At 37.8% G+C, this 20199-nt stretch overlaps 2 protein-coding genes across 2 annotated transcripts in view; both read left to right on the top strand.

The window, feature by feature from the left end:
- STYK1 (serine/threonine/tyrosine kinase 1) overlaps positions 1 to 1847 on the top strand; it is a 51989-nt gene extending 50142 nt beyond the window's left edge. The window contains exon 11 of the mRNA XM_003265494.2: positions 438 to 1847. Within this exon, the coding sequence (XP_003265542.2) occupies positions 438 to 642 (205 nt within the window). The 3' untranslated portion in view covers positions 643 to 1847. The remainder of the gene's footprint in view (positions 1 to 437) is intronic.
- Positions 1848 to 7169: 5322 nt separating this feature from the next.
- Positions 7170 to 16756, top strand: MAGOHB (mago homolog B, exon junction complex subunit). Its single transcript, XM_003265493.4, has 5 exons — positions 7170 to 7336; positions 10048 to 10106; positions 10780 to 10890; positions 12778 to 12860; positions 14590 to 16756. The coding sequence occupies exons 1-5, from the start codon at positions 7243 to 7245 to the stop codon at positions 14687 to 14689; spliced, it is 447 nt and encodes a 148-aa protein (XP_003265541.1). The 5' UTR covers positions 7170 to 7242; the 3' UTR covers positions 14690 to 16756.
- Positions 16757 to 20199: the final 3443 nt, after the last annotated feature.

Consider the following 20199-nt stretch of genomic DNA (forward strand, 5'->3'; position numbering starts at 1 on the left):
CATTTTGATGAGGAGATATCTGAAACATGAAAATCAACCTAAAGTATGCAGCAGTATATATGATTAAAAGCTCTGTCTCATATCAGAGTAAAACTGACATGTGTTCAGTTCTACTCAGCCCTGTTACTTTACTGCACATTGCTTACAATGTTACAGCAAACAATGTCTAGTGATAAACTGTCCTGTCATACCCTAGTTTGGAAAATATTAAGTCATTCCTATTATACAAGAGCACTTGTTAAGAAAGTGCTATTAAGAGACTCGATATAAAAAGGTTGAGAAGGAATATCACTCTCTGGGAAGAATATGAGTAACAGGGCAAACAGAAGACAATTAAAGAATTGCAGAGTTGTTTGTTAAAGTTTGTGAGGAGAGGAGACATGCTCCCCATATATTTGCCTTGTCAAGGAAGTCAGTTTCTCTTATTTCCCTCTCAGGTACAGTATTATGAAGTCCTGCTGGCGCTGGCGTGAGGCTGGCCGCCCCTCACCTAGAGAGCTGCGCTTGCGCCTAGAAGCTGCCATTAAAACTGCAGATGACAAGGCTGTGTTACAAGTACCAGAGTTGGTGGTACCTGAACTGTATGCAGCTGTGGCCGGCATCAGAGTGGAGAGCCTCTTCTACAACTATAGCATGCTTTGAAGAGTCCCGGGCAAGAAACATTCATGCATGATTATATGTTCTTGGAATCAATTCCTCTAAGAACAGAGAATGGTCTTTCCAAGGGACACAAAGGAAGAAATGGGACATGGATTCTTGATCTTCCTTTACACATTTCTCGGGAAATCTGAAATGATGCTGGATGAGACTCTACACATCCTGAGCTAAGACATACCGTCAGTCTCACTTCTGCTGTCCCAGTCCTAGAAATCCTGGGTAGAAGTGGTGGACGTGTGCAAAGGAGGTTTTAGAACTCTGCAGTATTTGTTGGGGCATGGCACAAATAAGCTCACCCCTCCTGTCCTAGGCTAGTTTCCTCTGGAACCACATTTTTATCTGGATGAAAATTTGGAATGAAATGAAGGAATAGAAATCCAATAAAAGAGTTGAAGGGAAAGAAAATTCAAGGTTCTTCTTGCTCAGGATTACAGATGTGGACCAACACCTCCTTCAAGAAAAGGTGGTAGGACACAAAGTTCTTCAGTCCTGAGCCCTACATGTGGGGTTGGAGGAGAACTATAACGGAAAAACCTCTGAGTTTCACCTTAGGTATAGATAAAAGAAAGATGGTCCCTTTTTATCTGATTCTGAGACAGGTAAATTCTGTCTGTTACTACGTTTAATTAGAAGGTGGAGGAGTCATTTCATGATTAAGAACATTCAACATGTATTGTTCATTAAGCTAGCTTCCTAGTTCCGATTAGACTAAGGAGACTAAGCCTAGAGAGTCAATGTTAGAACAGTGATAAGAATGCTGTGTGTGTGTGTGTGTGTGTGCACAATAAATAGGAAATGTAGAAACCAAGCAAGAAGGCTTAGTAGCTCAGTCTTTAACAAGGGCTAGAAAAGAATGTAATCTGATATGGAAGGATAGCAGCTTCTAATTTTCAATCATCTGTTGATATACTGTGAAACTTATTTTATTAAATTAATATTTATTAAATGGAAATATGCTTTTCTGGTTTATAACTGCTAAAAATATCATAGGGAGGATAAAAGTAAATAAATGAAAGTTAATGTCAATAGAAAAATTCAAGAGATAATGTACAATGTCAGAAAAGGGATTCTTTATGTGTAAATGGGGATAATACCTATTTCAAAAGGTTATTCTGAGGATTGATACGTTTTGAGTACGTATTTGTACACTCTCTGGCACGTATGTGCTCAATAAATGTGTTTCTCCTTTTCTTTTGCCCTTCCTAACCCAGGACCTTTCATATATTTTTCATTTAAAATCTACTGTGGCCAAGAAGAGAACCTCAGTCTGTAACACTGAGGCAGGACATGCCTAAAGATGATGATATGGCACAAGTAGTGATATTATATATGTGCAATGACGAAGTCATCATTTTTGTATGCTTTTGGATGATGATAGTGAACTCATACTATTTCAAAATATTGAAAACATCATCATGAGGGCAATTCTGTTGAACATGGTGGTCTGCAATTTTAAAAAACACTTTGGGTACCCTGGAAGGGACATCTAAGGCTGCCATAAGAAAGATGACTGGCAGCTAAAAATGTTGTAGAAGTTGGAATCCTGGTGGAATCATAATGAGTCAGCTAAAGGAATAATGATTCTTGCCGCTGTGAGACTACCACAATGACTAGTCAGGATTTAAATGGGTAGCAAGTTGCAGTAGGGAGAAGGGCGGAAAAGCGGCTTCACACAAAATTACAAAGTCCTATGGAATCCCATTGTTGCCTCTCAGCTGTTCATTTAAGTCAACATTACAAATATTTACTTATTTATCTGATCACTTAAAAATATTGAGTGTTAAGGCTTGCTGTGCCAGACACTTGGCTAGGTGTAGGATAAAAGGAATAGGGAGCTTTTGATTACATTCTAGAAGGTGAAACACATTATACATTTATTTGTGTGGGTATCTGGTAAGTGCAAAGTGTTAAGTGCTATGAAGAAAAAGCATAGGGTAGTAGAAGGGAGTTTAAAAGGAACACTTCCCTGAACAGAAATGGGCTATAAACTGAGACCTTAGGGATGGGTAAGTAACCCAGGCCGAATAAGAAGAATCTCCCAAGGAGGACATGTGTGTGTGAAAATTCTGAGGCAAGGAACTGCAAGAAAGCATATTGGTTGCAGCACGGTGAGCTAAGGGAAAGTGGAACACAGTGAAATGGAAGGTTGCTTTGTTGTACTGTCATATTTGTTTTAGTAGGAGGGAAAGACGCAGACAATTGATATTTAAATTTTTAACCCCCAATTTTATTTGTTTCTCTGGCCCGGAAAACTGGATACAGTAATTTTTACTCTAAGAAAACTGGGTCTTTCTCTCACTTGGCCAGGCTTCTTCCAGAAGGAGGATGATATTTCTGGCATCATTGACCTTTCAGCCAAACTAGGTGTTTCCAAGCTAATGAATGAAAAAAAGAATCAAAATAGTTATCATTTAATCGGGTTGACTCTAGATAGATTTTGTTGTATTGTTTTGATTGCCTTCTCTTCCAGTCTTGCTTTTCCAATCTATGCTTTATTGTTAAAAAAAATTCCAACACTTAGGAACAAAGCAAACACCCACCTAGATACAGTGTCTAAGGGAAACGTGGCAATGTCATTTAAAATAGAATAGTCTAAACCAGTAGTTCTTAAATTATGCTCATAGAGCACACTATGTTTTTTATGCCAGATTTAGGTATTCTGTTATTAAAATCAAATAATAGTAGTGGGGTTTTTTTTTAGCATTTTAAAACAAAAAAGTAAGTTAATTAAGATTTCTTAATCTTAACTTTGTTGCAATAATTTTTTTTAAATTTTGCTTTAACACTCTCATTGAAATAAATAAACAAGTAGCAAATACAGTGGAAGACTGGAAGATATCCTATTACCCTTAATTTGGCATACTGTGTTTACCCGTTTTGGGCAAAAGAATTAGAGATTATGCTATGTGTTTGAAGCTATAATATTGTCATATGCTGGAAAAAATTTTAGATTGAACAATCGAATTAAATATATCATGTCATGATAATCTTGAAGTAGCTCCAAGTGCTCGCCATATATGAACATATGTGATAACGAATGGTGTGGAAAGTTTGGTGTTTCTGCGTGATCGTGATTCTCTTATTTAAAAAGTTAATACCACTAAGTGGTAAAAAGACACGTAAGGCTAAAGTCCACAGGGAAGTCTATTATGGAAAAGAGAAGAGCAAGGTGGGTGGATGAATTAAAAATTAAAATACTACCTCATTCTGAGTATTTTTTAAAATTTAAACCACATTATGCACTTACTCTTGACTTACTACTCTGATCCATTTATTAATAACTGAATGAGATAGCCCTGACATCTTTTGTTCTGTAAATACAAAATCAAATGAATCAGACGTTATTCATGAATTAAAAACATGAGACTATAATATCTAGTGCTTATCACAATAAACATGGAACATGTTTCTGAAAATTGGAAGTCAGAATGGAAATAAAACCTTTATTTCTTACCTACTTCACTTTGTGCTTTGAAATTTACCGCTGTGTTAGCAAAGGTGGAAACAGTATTTTGGCTTCACTTAAGCAGCTCAAACATTTATTTTCATAAGTAAACTGTGTTGATATCAGTAAGTATGTCCTAATTTGGAGCCTACAACAAGCGATTTGAAAATGTTCACAATTTTTTTTTTTTTTTTTGCTATTTCTAGCCCAGCTAAAAGTGTATGAAAAGATTCTAACTGTGCTGACCAACACAGTAGCTTCTAGTCACATGTGTTTATTTAAATGTTAATCTTAATTAATCACAATTAAGAATTCAGTTTGAAGTCACACTAGTCACATTTCAAGTGCTCAGCTGCCATACAGAAGAACATTTCCACATCACTGTTGTGTACCATCCAAGAATACAACACAACGCAAATGCTTTATCACTTTGTAATTCTTGCTTCAATACAAAAGGTTCAAATTTTGGCTTAAAATATAAAGAGTTAAGTAAATATAGTTTCATATTTTATCTTACAAACAGGTAGGATTATAGTCTTGAACCCCTATGTCATTTTTGGAAATCAAGACAGTAACTGGCCCACTTAACAAAGATGTTAATACTTTGTGCATTCTGCAACCTCTATTTACATAGTTACACATTCTGGTATCCATAGTTCTATTTAGGTAAACATGAAGATGAACATTGGCACATGTGCCAAAAACCTGAAGGAGAGACATCAGGGAATCTAAGATATTGAATGAGGCTTTCCATACAATTCAACAAAATGGATTACAGCTGATATTTCCAGAGATACTACGGAATAGAGTGCCCAAATTTCTGTGAATCATTCTCGTGGTAAGTGTGATGACCAACCCATCTCAGTTTGCCTGGGTGTTTCCAGGTATGGAAAGTCCCATTTCCCAGTAAACTCCACAGTCCGGGTCAAACTGGAATGGCTAGTCACCCTAGGGATAAAACATGGTGCTTCCTGTTTCTTACGTACTTTCCAAAATGGTGGCCTATTGTAGGGACTGATTCATTTTTCTATATTAATAGTTATATAACTACTAATATGGACTCAAGGAAACGTCGCCCAATTTGCCTTTTTAGTCATTCTACTTGAACCTTATGCTCTAGCTATACCGAATTTCTTAGTGTTCCCCAAACATGCATTTTCACACCACTGTCTTTGCTCGGGTGGTTTTCTGCCTGGAATGCTTTTTCATCCCACTGAACATGCATAGAACTTACTTCTCAAGGTCCAATTGAAATACTTCCGTTGACAGGCTTTTTCCAATACTCTTTTTTCAAATTTCCCTACTCTGCAATAGAATGCTCTTGCTTCCTCTGCTGTACTACCAGCATGTTCTGCACACTATTTTTTTTTTTTTTTGGCGAAGTTTCACTCTTGTCACCCAGGCTGGAGTGCAACGGCGCGATCTCCGCCTCCCGGGTTCAAGCGATTCTCCTGCCTCAGCCTCCTGAGTAGCTAGGATTACAGGCGTGTGCCACCAAACCTGGCTAATTTTTGTATTTTTAATAAAGACAGGGTTTTGCCATGTTGGCCAGGCTGGTCTTGAACTCCTGACCTCGGGTGATTTGCCCCCTTTGGCCTCCCGCAAAGTGCTGGGATTACAGGCAGGGGCCACCGCGCCTGGCCACATATATTCTTTTTTTTTTTTTTTTTTTTTTGAGACAGAGTTTCGCTCTTGTTGCCCAGGCTGGAGTGCAGTGGCACGATCTCAGCTCACCGCACCCTCTGCCTCCCGGGTTCAAGCGATTCTCCCGCCTCAGCCGCCAGCGTATCTGGTACTACAGGCACGCGCCACCACGCCCAGCTAATTTTTTTGTATTTTTAGTAGAGACGGGGTTTCACCATGTTGGCCAGGATGGCACATATATTCTTAATTATAGCAATTGCTCCTCTGTGCTGATATTTGCCTTACATGTTTGCTTTCTTTTCTAGACTACCAGTGCAAACGGCTTTTTATTTCTAGGTTCAAACTGTCACATACGAAATGTTTGTTAAAACTAATGTTTTATAAAATTTAAAACTTATTTTACATATTATCTCATTTGATCTCTCAAGAATTCTGTGAGCTTGGCAATGTAGATTGCTGTATATGCATTAGGCTGATGAACAAACAGGCTTAGAGATAGTCACCTGCCCAAGGTTAGGTAGCTGTTAAGTGTTGGGAATGAATCCCAGGTCTTCTTACCACCACTTTCTACTAAAAATCACTGAAGGTTGTCAACCGACAGACAGGACTACTCTGTGTGTTAATAACAAAAGAGTGATCAATAATATTTAAAAAGCAGACTTTGTGTAAAAGTCTTTCCCTTACCTTAAAAACTACGCCACACTGGAGCATTCTTACATTCCCCCAATTTAATTCTATCTGGAGAGAAAGAATAACGGGCTAAACCATTATTGTATCTTAAGTCAAATTGCCAAAACTTCACAGGCTACTAAAAGTTAACCCTTATTGAATGAATTAAGAACCTTAGAAGTTCTGCTGTTAAAAAAGAGCACGGTGACTGTCAGGATTTTTCAGGTGTGGGGGGTGTGTGTGTTTTAAGACTTCAGTTCTTTCCTATGATGGATTCCTTTGACTTTGTCTCTATTATTATAGGCTTATAGGTCCCGGGTAACTACCAATCGTTATCCAAAAGGGAAAGCACCCTGTTAGAAATTAAGTAAGAAAAATGGTTTATATTCCCGGTCTGCCATTTCGATTCTAAGCTTTATCTTTATTTAGCTCACAGTTAAAGGGGGCACAGAGCCACACCCACCTCACAAACGCCGCGAGGATTGGGAGACCAGAAAAGTAAAAGCGACTTGCAAACCTTTAGCTCTAAGTCCATAAAAAAGACTGTCATAGGCTCACATTTCTAATCTTTGCTAATATAATGTAATCTTTATTTTGAAAATAATGTGCCTCCATTCCTAGTAAAGCGAAAGTCACGGCGCTGCGACCCTCCCTTCAGCGCCTCCGGGACTCTCACGCGATACTCAGCTTTCACGCTTTAGTCTAGCGCTGCACGGCAGGCGGAAGAGAAGCGCCTGTGGTGACGCACTTATTCCGCGCGAGGACGTCACTGCAAGGCGCCGGGGGACACGTTGGCTGCGTTTTCGGCGGGCTTCTCGGGGACAAAAATGGCTATGGCTAGCGATTTCTACCTGCGCTACTACGTAGGGCACAAGGGCAAGTTTGGGCACGAGTTTCTGGAGTTCGAATTTCGGCCGGACGGTGAGAAGAGGCCCACGGCACGCGGTGCTGGGAAAGGGGAGCGAGACCGAGAGGCCGGGTGGTGTGGAGGGTACTGGGGCGGAGGCCACTGCTTTCCCTCGAAGGAAATAGGAGCTTAAGAATAGAGGAGGCATAAGGTGGTTTTATAAATGAAAGAGAATTAATTGCAATAAAGTAAAGCTAATCCTGTCACAAACTGAAAAGTTGAACCTACGTAATCGGAACTCTGTAACAGTGCACCAGAAGGGACTCTGTAGATTGTCGCCCTGATTAAAAATGCTAGCACTTCTTTGAAAACACCCCCACCAGCGAGTGGTCCAATGGATGAATAAAACCTTGTGGTGACCAGTACCTTTTCTTCATTCAGCCTGTGTGTTTTCTTTGAAGGGGAGGAGCCCGACGTGTTAACAAATGAGAATAATAATATGTTTTAGGTGTTTACGTGTAATTGTTCACGATAGGACGCATGAAGAGTACCAAAAAAGAGGGGAGAGGTAAAGTTCCACAGGAAGGAGTCAGGAAAATCTTCCTAGAGAACGACACTCTTGAGATGAGTCTGGAAATGGGAGACTTGGCCTTTGAGAGAAAAAAACAGACTTCCAGAGCAGTATGAGCAGAGGATGAGGTGAAACTGCTACCCAAGTAGTGTGCAACAATTCGTTTTCTGACCGCGCTATCCTTAGAGAATGTTACATTGATCTTGCCTACCTGCAACAAGAAAGTTCATTTGGATATATATTTTTTGGGTTTTTTTGAATGCACGTTTTGTGCTGGACAACAAGCAAATACAAAATTTGAAGGTACACTAATGAGTAAGACAAATTTAACTGAAGGAGATTTGTCTTGGTGGGAGACACATTTAACTGTAAAGCAGTATGCATATTAAGTCCTATAAGCAGGCTTTGGACAATGTTCTGTGAGAGCAAGAATAAAAAATTAGAGAAGGAACGTATATTAGGAAAGGAGAAGAGTATCAAGCATTTCAGGCAGAACTCACGTTAACTACAGTACTGCAATTATTATTATTATTATTATTTTGAAACAAGGTCTCACTCTGTCACCCAGATATGAGTGCAGTGGCACGATCTCAGCTCACTGCAACCTCTGCCTCCCTAGTGCAAGTGATCCCTCACCTCAGCCTCCTGAGGTGCTGGGAATACAGGCCCGTGCCACCTCGTCCTGCTAATTTTTTAATTTAATTTAATTTAATTTTATGTTATTTTTTGTAGAGATGGGTTTCCCCGTGTTGCCCAGGCTGGCCTCAAACCCCTGAGGTCAAGGGATCCACCCGTGTCAGCCGCCCACAGTCCTGGGATTACAAGCCTGAGCCACCGGGCCAGCCCTGCAATTGTTTAGAAACTTTAATCACTGTATTTAACCTTACTCTCCCCATAAATTCACTAAATTTACCTGAATCCATCTATTCTTTATGTAGTAGCATTTTCAGTTCCTCTGCCTGTGAACACCATCAAGCTTGTCCCTATCACTTTTAGCAGGTCACATGAATTAAGTACCTGAGTATTATCAGGGAAGTTTTATGCTAGAACAGTGGTTCTAATCAGTGTATCTGCCACTACACTGTTCCACATACTTCCATTGGTAATATTGAGCCTCCCGAGGACTGGCATTTCTTTTCCTTCTTTTTTCTTTTTTGAGACGGAGTCTTGCTCTGTCGTCCAGGCTGCAGTGCAGTGGTGCTATCTCGGCTCACTGCAGCCTCTGCCTCCTGGATTGAAGCGATTCTCCTGCCTCAGCCTCCCGGCTAGCTGGGATTGCAGGCATGTGCCACCACGCCCGGCTAATTTTTCGTATTTTTAGTAGAGACGGGATTTCTCCATGTTGGCCAGCTGGTCTCAAACTGCTGACCTCAGGTGATCCACCCATCTCAGTCTCCCAAATTGCTGGGATTACAGGCGTGAGCCACTGCGCCTGGCGCCAAGCCATCAAAGACTGGCATTTCTATCATTTTAGAGTACCTGCTGCACATTATAGCTGTGTCTGGGCAAATGACTAGCCATAAGGGGAAGCATACATCAGAATACAAAAATTGTGATGGATTAAAATTAAATATAAACTAACAAACTCATCAACTTTGATCCAGAAGCATCCTTTGTATTCTTCTTAGTCACAATTCTAAAATGTCTACATTATATTTGTATGCATACATTTGAAGGAAAAAAAATTTTAAAAGAACATTTTGGTGTAGTGGGGAAAGCCTGAGTATTGAAATAAAGTAGATCTAGATCTGAATCTTGTGTGACCCTGGTTAAGTTACTTAACTTTGTTTTCTCTCCTATAAATAGGTGAGAGAATAAAACCCGATTTTTAGGGTTGTTTTACAGATTAGATTAAATGCTCTGGGTGAGGCACTTGGCACCAATACGGACATATAGCAAACTTGAAAGGAATGTTAGTGCCTTTTGCAGATTCTCTTTCTAGTTCATGATGTAACTTAAAAAAATAGGCCTTAAAAATGACCCAATATATATTGTAGGCATGGGCTATTTAAATATTTGTCTAGCTTCAACTTCAGCAAACGTAACCAGCAAACATTTTATTGTCTACATGTCTAGCAATGATTTTACACAAGGAGGGAGGAAATATTAATAAAAGTAGTATAAAATGGTCTTTACCTTCAAAATTGTATATGATGTTGTTAATTTTTTTAGCAGCTTTTGCTATTATAAATTGATTTTTTCCACTTCCCACAGGAAAGCTTAGATATGCCAACAACAGCAATTACAAAAATGATGTCATGATCAGAAAAGAGGTAAGTGCTATTTGAATGTCTTTTTTTTTTTTTTTTGGCATTTAGCCTATTTTCTTCAAGTCTGTGTTGAATTTAAAACACTACATCTAAGGCTATATTGTAAAGAAGAAGGCAATTTATAGATTGAAAGAGTTTCCGTTTAAATTAGATACAATGGTTGCATCCATAGGAATGAGAAAGTTCAGAGAGCTAACCTTGATGTGAACTACACTTGCATTTATTGATTTATTGATTTAGAGACAGAGTCTCGCTCTGTTACCCAAGCTGGAGTGCAGTGGCTTGATCTCAGCTCACTGCAACCTCTGCCTCCCAGGCTCAAGCAATGCTCCTGCTTCAGTATACTTGTATTTATTACAGTTCACCTTATAGATCTTGTGATGACACAAGTTAACCACTTGTGGGTATTTGGATCTCAGTGTTGCAAAGGCAGAATACAGTGTTTCAAAGATGGGTAATGACGAGAAGAGGGAAAAAATGTATGTGAAAGGAAAGGGCAAGAGATGAAGAAAAGTAATATAACAAGGATAAGTGATTCTGTCTCCTCTACTTTTGGAATCAATTAAATTTTTCTATATTCCTCTATTTGAATATTCAGGGTTTGTAACTCATTTCTTTCTGAGTTGAGGGGTAACATAGGTAGGCATTATCACATTTTATTATGATTAATTTTTAGGCTTATGTGCACAAGAGTGTAATGGAAGAACTGAAGAGAATTATTGATGACAGTGAAATTACAAAAGAAGATGATGCTTTGTGGCCTCCCCCTGATAGGGTTGGCCGACAGGTTTGTATTTAGTGATTCTTTAAGTGCATAAATATTAAAAATTGATAATACTATTATGTTTCCCCTTATTTATTTGGAATGAGTCTAAGTTGATTCTTTGGCTTTCTATTTAATAGGCACCTGGTAAATTCTCTTTAATTTTATTTCTTAGTTCCGTTTTTCTGTGCTACCTCCTAGTAGTGAAGGAGTCAGTGCATAGCTCTAAATTTAGACATCTTTCTCTGTAGTCACCCCAGCCAGCGTTAGGATGTTTTCACAGTGCAGTGTTATGAATAATTTCTGTTGTGTGTTAATCACTTTTATTAAGAATATGACTATGTAAAATTTACTTTTGCCAAATCATAACTTTTAAAATTCTTATTTGCATCTCTATACCCCAGAGAGAGACTTGATTGGTGGTTTCTTTGTTAAAACTGATGATTGCATTTGCCTCTCATATTCCTTTAGAATAATTGATGTTTCTCAAAAGGCTTCTGAAGAACTCTGAAGGCCTAATTTCACTCTGTAAAAAGAAAGTTTGGTTTCTGAATTGGGTCTTTTCAACTCTTGGAGAAATGAGATACAACCCCTGGAAGAAGAAACATTTAATTTCACTTTTGTATATCCCTGAGGATTGTACTTTATATCACCTTCTTTGAATAGAAGAAAATATGGAGAAATCTAACACATGCTGACACTCTGTAGGAGTAGCTTAACTCTTCTGTTTAAAGAAACATTTAGAAAAGCAAAGGTAATAGTTAACAGTATTTATTTTAAGCATCGTATCACTTTTAAAAAGTAAATTTAGGCCTCAGTTTGTTTTATGCAGATATACATATGTACTAAAAAGCAAACCACAGCAGCTAACCTTTTATATCATTTAGACTCAGGGAGAGCCTAGTATTTTATCTACTCGCTTAAGGATGTGTTCATGGGTTTTGGTTAGTGGGGAGGAGTAGGCATGCTTCAGAAATTGCCTTTTGTATCAAGTCAAAGGTTTTATGGCTGTTAGAGCATCTTAGCTAATTCTCCATTTCGTGTGTGTCATAAACTGCATAATTAGGCCTCTGGTTAAATAAATAGCTAGGATTGTCTTCAATAGTGTCTGTTAACTTGAAAAATTCGTTACAGATATATAGCTTTTTAATTATTGGTTTTAGGCCTGCAGATAAACAATATAGGGAAAATCTATACAGTAATTACAGCACACTAGGAACATCTACATTATGTTGTATTTTTTTTTTTTACTAGTTCTTAATTTTAGTTATTTTGTGGAGTATTAGTTTTGAAGTCTTACAGTCTTGAGATCAGATATAAGTACCATCATTGTTAATGGTTATAAATATCAACAAGTGTTTTCCTCTGCTTTATGAGTTTTGGATTACACATTTGTAAAATAAGTTAATAAGGTTATTTTCAAGATTACAAAGAGTATAAAGTCCCTAGCACTAGGGCCTGACATATAGTAGGTGCTAAATTGGTGGTGGTTATTAATATTATTCATTTTATTTGTAGAATCTCCCAGAAAGAAAAAATGTGTATTTATCATATTAAAAATGGCCTTATACTCCTATCATTTTTACAACATGTGCTTCAAAGTGATGTCTTTAGTTTTTACTGACATTGTAAGAAATATTTCTTTGTCATTTTGTTTCATAGTGTCTTCTTTATGTCTCTGGAAAGCAATTGTTTATTGGTCCTAAACTTGGGGGTAGTGCTTGTGAGCAGTTTTTATTTTAAGGATATAGTTTATATCTAATAAACCACATTTCTTCCCCCCACCCCCCCACTCCCTCTGTTGGCTGCTAGAAAACTTGCAATTAAAATTGGGATCTGTTTGTAGCAAGAATACAGATACCTCTGGGATAGATTTTTATATTAACTACATTTTTCTGCTATATTTTTTAGGAGCTTGAAATTGTAATTGGAGATGAGCACATATCTTTTACCACATCAAAAATAGGTTCTCTTATTGATGTAAATCAGTCAAAGTAAGTATGTTAAAGCATTTTGGCTAAGTTGTCATTATTACAGAGGCTCATTTTAGAACTATAGTCAGTTTGTTAGCCAAGATAATTTCAGTGGCATCCTATCAGTTTATTATGCAGATGTAATTCTGATTTTTATGTCATTAAAGGCTTATTATCTTGTCTCTCAGTAGAAGTTAGCAGAGTATTTCATTGATTGTCCAAAAAATTTTAATCCAACAGATGTATATAATAATGCCCAAGTTGTATTAGCTATTTTGTATAAAAATGTGGATATAGTATTAGAAAATCCAGACAAAAGAAATCCTTATTGGATTATATCAGCCTCATTAGGCCTATATCATCTCACTTTCCTCCTTGGGCTCAATACTTGGGAAAAAGATGGAAAAAATCCAGTATGGCCTAAGTATCCTTTAGCTAACGATGTCTTCCCAAGATCTGTCTCTCCTCTGCCCCAGGGTTTTGTAGCACATCCCATTTTCTTGGTCTGATCCTAGCCACTTATTTTTATTTGTGCCCATTCCCCTCAAAGTGTCCCCATAGTGCTCTTACTTTTTTCTGTCACCCTAAATTGTAATAACCTATTTGTCTGCTTTACTGGTTTGAATGTAAGCTCCATGAGAACCTTGCTGTATCCAAAAAGTTAGCATAGTGCCCTGCACATAATAGACGCTTTCAATAAATATTTGTTAGAGGAAAAGAGAAAGGAATGAATGCATAATAACTGTTGGACACAAAAATCTGTGTTCACAAAGACCATCCAAATGCTTTTAAACTATCAAATTTCTTTTCCTACATTTGGTAAGGATGTGGCATTGATACCCTATTGGGATTATAAATTGGTAGTGGTTTTTGGAAAGCAATTTGGTAATATGCATCAAAAACTGTTGACATTTTTCATTCACCTTTGGCCTAGTTTCATTTCTGAGCATCTCTTCTATGGAACTATTCCTAAATATTGGAAAAGCTTTATTATGCATGAAGATGCTTATTGAAGTATTGTTTATAATAGGAAATTAACCCCAGTGTCTAACAAGGAGATAATTATTAAATTAATTAAAAATTACTAGGGAATTTTTTTTTTTTTTTTTTTTTTTTTTTTTGAGACAGAGTTTTGCTCTGTCGCCCAGGCTGGAGTGCAGTGGTGCGATCTCGGCTCACTGCAAGCTCTGCCTCCTGGGTTCACGCCATCATCCTGCCTCAGCCTCCCAAGTAGCTGGGACTACAGGTGCCCGCCACCACGCCTGGCTAATTTTTGTATTTTTAGTAGAGATGGGGTTTCACTGTGTTAGCCAGGATGGTCTCGATCTCCTGACCTCAGGATCCGCCCGCCTTGGCCTCCCAAAGTGCTGGGATTACAGGCTTGAGCCACTGTGCCTGGCCCCTTTAGTTATTAAAAAATAGAGAAACATCAAAATGTTTATAGTTATTCTGTGAAATGGTGGCATTACAGTATTATTTTTTCTGCCTTATTAGACATTTTTATGATGCAGTATTACATTCATAAGGAGATGAGCTCTTTAAATACTAAAATGAATACTGATGAAGAAACTTTTTTCTTATAGAAAAGATATTCATTGTATGTTCATTTTAGTTGTCAGCAAAATCTTTCATTTCTCCTAAATTTTGTTAACTTAATTGTTACAAGATTTTGATTTTGTTTTGTTTTAGGAATTTAAAGAATTGTTTTATCCTAGGAAGAAAAAGTAACTTTTACCTTTTTAAATTTTAGGGATCCTGAAGGCCTTCGAGTATTTTACTATTTGGTACAAGACTTGAAATGTTTAGTTTTCAGTCTTATTGGATTACACTTCAAGATTAAACCAATTTAAATTGTATGCATTCAAGCTGTTTGTATATTTAATTAAGGGATGGGAGGGGTTGTCATTTACAATATTGGGGTTTTTATGAATGTGAAGCAAACAAAAAAAATTTGTATGTAAACTGAAAATAAGAAAATACGTTAGCAAGCTTAATGGTTATCCTTACTTGAGTCCTCATGGGTTGGACAGTACCCACACACATTAAATTCTGTAAATAAAAGCCACCTTTTGTTAAAAATTTGCTCTAATAAAACATACCAAATCCTGGTTGCAGAGTAGTTTTTTGTTTTTCCCAGGAGGCTATGTCTCTAATTCACTTTAGAGATAATAAGAAATTGTTCTGGTAGATATATCCTGTGACAGAAGATGCTTTAGGTGGAAATATGTAGCCAGTTCCCACCCATGAAAGGCAAGTGTAGATCTTCCCTTATTTCCTTCATACATGATTGGATTTAATTTTGGGGGCTTACACAAGTTCTAGTTTTTTTTTACAGTTATCAAACCCCTCAGGGATTATTCACATTTAAATATTTTCGGTTATAAGCGGTGAGGTCCTAAAGTGTTACAAGAGTAAAGTCTACCCCATGTTAGGCATATCTTTGATTATGTCCTTGTTCCTTATTTCACAATGTATTTGGTGTGTAGGGGAGGGGGGAGAACTAAATGCGTTTTCAGCTTTATAAATTATTAAACATTTAGACAAATGTATGTATGAATGTACATAAATATGTTTAACTCCTATTGACCATGGGTGTCACTTAAGTTTCCCAGTTCCTTTCAACCTCTTTCTGACAGATTTCCTCTTTCATTACTTTTAGTAACCATGTCCCTTGTTTCCTTTTATTCTCCCATCTGAACCCCCACTCTTAAAAAGTTGTGCTGTTCCAGTAGTTACAATCCACTTGCCCTAGGAACAAGTTAGCACTGAATTTTGGGTGGAATAATTAGTTTCTGAAGGCTTGCCAGGACTTCTGAGCAGCTGGGCTCTAGAGTTGGGCTGTCCAATAACTTTTTTGCAATAACGGAAATGTTCTATGTTCAGTCCAATAGGGTAGCCACTGGCCAAATGAGGCCTAGTGATTACTTGAGGTGTGCCTCGTATAACTGAATTTATGGTGCTATTTAAACAATTTTTTCCTAATGTGAAAAGGATAAAACATACAAAACTCTTGAGAACTATAAAGTGAACACCTATATGCCAACCTAGATTCTATACTTAACATCTTTTTTACTGTAATATCTCTATTATAATAAATCTTGGTTTTTCACTTAAATGGTGTAATTGGTGCCAGTAAACTATGTTTTTTTGTAGTGCTATTTAATTTTGATTAAATTTAGATAGCCAGATGTGTCTAGTGGCTACCCTTTGGACAGTATAGCTCTAGAGCATGGCTTGGTAACCTGTTTGCCACGGAGCACTAGATGGTCCTTTTCACTGTTCAAAATACATGCCCATTGTCTTCAGGTTTGCCATGGAAAGTCAGATGATTTCCACTTCATTATGCAAGTACACTATCATCTTCAGGTCTTTTGTATGTAAAATGTTTCTGTTCCAGTTGTAGACCTTGATGATTGTGCAGTACGAAATCGTATTATAATTTTCTTGCATTTAGATGTCAACCTCAGGCAGAAACAGGAACAATTGCCTTTTGAACTTCCAGTGGGCCCACAGTTTTTGGTTGTTCCTCAAAATAACCATTCTGTGGCTCCTGTTGAATAAGATGATCCGTTAAAAACTGAACAAGGTTGAGGAGAAATAGTGCTTACGTTGAAAAATCTTTAAGTCTGTCCCCATTCTCCAACTTCCGTATGTTTTGGTTATTTAGCTCTGTCCCCACTATCTACTAGAATTTCTTGTATTTAAACCAAGATGGGAGACTAGGTCTTTAGGAAAATATTATCGTCTACCATTTTCTTGTACTTTGATCTGTCTTTTATTTGATTGTAAGCTGCTGATGGACAGTCATCATTAGAAACTGAATTTTGTATAGTACTAGTTTTTTATGAAACTAGACTTTTATTGCACTCAGGTTATGTTCCTTTTACCTCCTTCCTTAATAAAGAGACCACTTGAAATAATCAAACATTTTCCAAGTACTGTTTCTGCACCTCATCCCACCTCTTCCCCATTCATGAGATAGTGCAGAACCCTAGCACAGTCTTTTCCATACAGTAGGTGTTTTTTAAGTTTGTTGAATTGGTTGCTGTCTTGCTCTGTCCTTAGATTATTTGCCTTTAGATTATTTATCTTTGGTATTTCATTGGTATCAGGCTGAGTCTATTTGTATGGATATTTTTAATGTAAATATAAATGTAACTCAGATGATTTATATATTCTATTGTTAGACTATTTTGTTTTGATTTGAAATGTGTGAACCTGTGAGCATGGACTGTGCTGTAAGTTTAACCACTGACCCCTTTAATTAATAACTGGATTCCTAGCATGAATGGATAATGAGGTAGAATAGAAAATTTTAAAAATTTAATAAAGATAAACAACAAAGATAAATGAAGGATTTGAGGGTGAGTTCAGAATCTGCCTTGGCTGACTTCCATATGATGAACAGTAAAGGTGGATAACTACCACTCAAAATCTCTGGCATCTACCTTGTCCTAATTTGAACTGTGTGATGTGGTGGAGAGAATACTAATTTAAGAATCAGAAGTCTTAATTACAGATCAGCTTAACTATTTTCCCTTAAATCGCCATCGGCAATCCTTTTTTTGCCATTATGTCATCATAGTTAACTTAGTTCCTGAGGTGGCCCTCTTGTTTGGTTTCTCAGAAAAAAGAGGAAGGATAGTTACTGTTTGATCAATTACTAGAGGTTCAGTTGGGACAATGTATTTTAAACTTAGAGCATTTTAATATATTTTACTGTAAAGACAAGAAGGACAAAAAGGGTGATTAGGGAAACAGAAAATCTCAAGCTAGAGATTTTTTTTTTTTTAATTTGAGATGGAGTCTCGCTCTGTCGCCCAGGCTGGAGTGCAGTGGCGCGACCTCGGCTCACTGCAAGCTCTGCCTCCGGGGTTCACGCTATTTCCTTGCCTCAGCCTCCCGAGTAGCTGGGACCACAGGCGCCCGGCTAATTTTTTGTATTTTTTTAGTAGAGACAGGGTTTCACTGTGTTAGCCAGGATGGTCTCTATCTCCTGACCTCGTGATCCGCCTGCTTTGGCCTCTTTTTATCTTTTTCTTTACTGTAAGAGCCAGGAAATTCAGTGTCATGCAGTGGGATAAAAGTTAGGCATTAGAACAAATAAAAAAGGAGATGGGAACTTGTCTGGGTGAAGTTAGTCCTCCCAGTGAAGTGATTCAGACCACCTTCCCTGCATGCTAGGGGTTTTGCCAGACATCCTTCATTTTGGTCTGGGGCAGGAAGAACAGTGTGCTGCTGTGAAATGTTAAACCATTGAGGTTTGACAGTGTGACCCGAAGGTTTGAAGGTGTGACTAGAAGCTGTGTGCTAAGTTTCTAGCTAACAGTATGGTCAGAAAGGAGTGAGTAAAATGTGTGGTTTCCCAAATAAAAAAGGCTTTTGCAGGAAAGGAGCCAGAAAATAAGCAAATTAATACTTCATATATTCATATTTGTGTGTTATGTGCATGTTTTGCACAAAAGTGAATTTGGAAGACAAAGTACCAGAACATTCAAAACTCTTCATATTTCTCTTCTTTCTGTTTTATTAACTGGTTGTGATAAAGTTTAATACTTCCAACTTTGTGCCTCTTTAATCAAAAGGCCAGGGAGGGAGTTTAAATCTCATTTGAAGTTACTGTTATCTTCTGGTGCTGGTTGTGTTATCCTTCAAAGGAGAAATTTGCCTTTTCCAGCAATTCAGAGCTTGGTAATAAAGAGAAAACAGAAGGAGCAGATAGAAAATTTGGCTTTCCCATCGTCAGTTTCATTCTGCCTCTTTTCAAAACTATGAACAAGTCTAGATTTTATAGTCAGTTCCTTTTAACTTGATCCACTTTGTTCATCAAGTGCACTTGGAGGCATCATGCCTCTTACGTGTGCTGCAGTTTCAATAATGAATAAGACAGACTTGTGGACTTTATATTATGATAGAGGAGACAATATGTAAAAGGTATAAAAAATTGTGCTCTGCACTTGTCTAGTCTCCATCCTGAGAACTATTCACCTTCTCCCCAGCTATGTGGATGTAAATCAAAACAGAAAAATGCCTCAATGTAACCAGTATCTATCTGAATGGGGCAGTAAGATATGCAGCCACGGAATGGTTTCTCTAGAGTGATGGTGGCACTGGCACTCCAAGCCTCATGGCAGGATAGAGAACCCGGCTCAGTATGATGTCAGGATTTCTGCACTGCAGTCCTTTCCCCATTAGAACCTTAGGGGAAGAAAAACAAGAAAACAGTTACTTATTTTGAAGTGTAAGAAATCCTGTCTGTAGTGCTAACATTTAATTAGTCCTAGCCTATGAAGCGTGTGATACTTTTATTGAACCTGTGAGAAAAGTGAGGCTTGAGGATTTGGTTGACTTGTTCAAATTTTTATAGATAAGAACGATTTGAATCTTGGACTTCAAGTAACAATTTTTAACATTTTATGAGAGCCCACCATATATATGCCAGGTTGTAGTTAGGCACTTTGAGATGGATCTTATCTCATTTAACCCTCATAGCAACCTTGGATGGCAAAAAATATCACTATTTTACTATGGTGAATACAAGACTTAGAGAAATGAAGTAACTTGCCTGAAGTCACACATGGGAGCTAGGGGGCTAGCATTTCAAGCCAGATTTGCCTGGTTCCAGGATTCATGCTTTGTGGCAAGAGCCTTGTTGGAAGCCTGGGTCCTTCTGAATTCATGGTTCATTGTGCTCTGTCTTCAGTCAGGCCTGATTTTAAACAGGAATGAAGAATTAGCAATAATGTTTCCTTATGCAAGTCAATGAACTTCTTCACTTTAGTTTCCTCATTTGTAAAATGGGGACAATAATAAATACTTGTCAATGTTGGGAGGTTTTAATATGTTTATATGCACAAGAGGTACTCCAATACGTGACAGTATCTCTGTCACCTTTTCAACATCTGCTATTACTACACCCCAGCTCCTGCCCCTGTCACCCACTTCCTATCTTCTCTTACAGAACTAACTAACTTTATTATTTTGACATTGAGATAAAGGGATACAGACCATCTTTACTCTGATTTGGGATTGACAAAGCCAATCCAGGATGGAGGGAAAGAAGAAAATGCCCAGCAGCAAGTATTCCTGAAGTGTCCAGGCTCCACGCATGAAACTTTGCCTACATTATTGAGTAAAATTAGCCTCTGGGAGACGTTTCATCTGACAGCCTGCGCATGATGATGTGGCCGACCTCACAGACTACATGTCCCTGTATCAGCAATTTCCCCTGCTGTTCTTTGCCTCTATCCCACACTCCTTATTAACCACTATCACCTAATTTGAAGAACAATTTAAATTGGTTTCCTAGAACTGTAATCAGAAGATTGAAAAAGACTGAATCCAATAAAAGTGAAAGTCA

This window comes from Nomascus leucogenys, chromosome 23 (assembly GCF_006542625.1).
Source record: "Nomascus leucogenys isolate Asia chromosome 23, Asia_NLE_v1, whole genome shotgun sequence".
NCBI classification, from domain to species: domain Eukaryota; kingdom Metazoa; phylum Chordata; class Mammalia; order Primates; family Hylobatidae; genus Nomascus; species Nomascus leucogenys.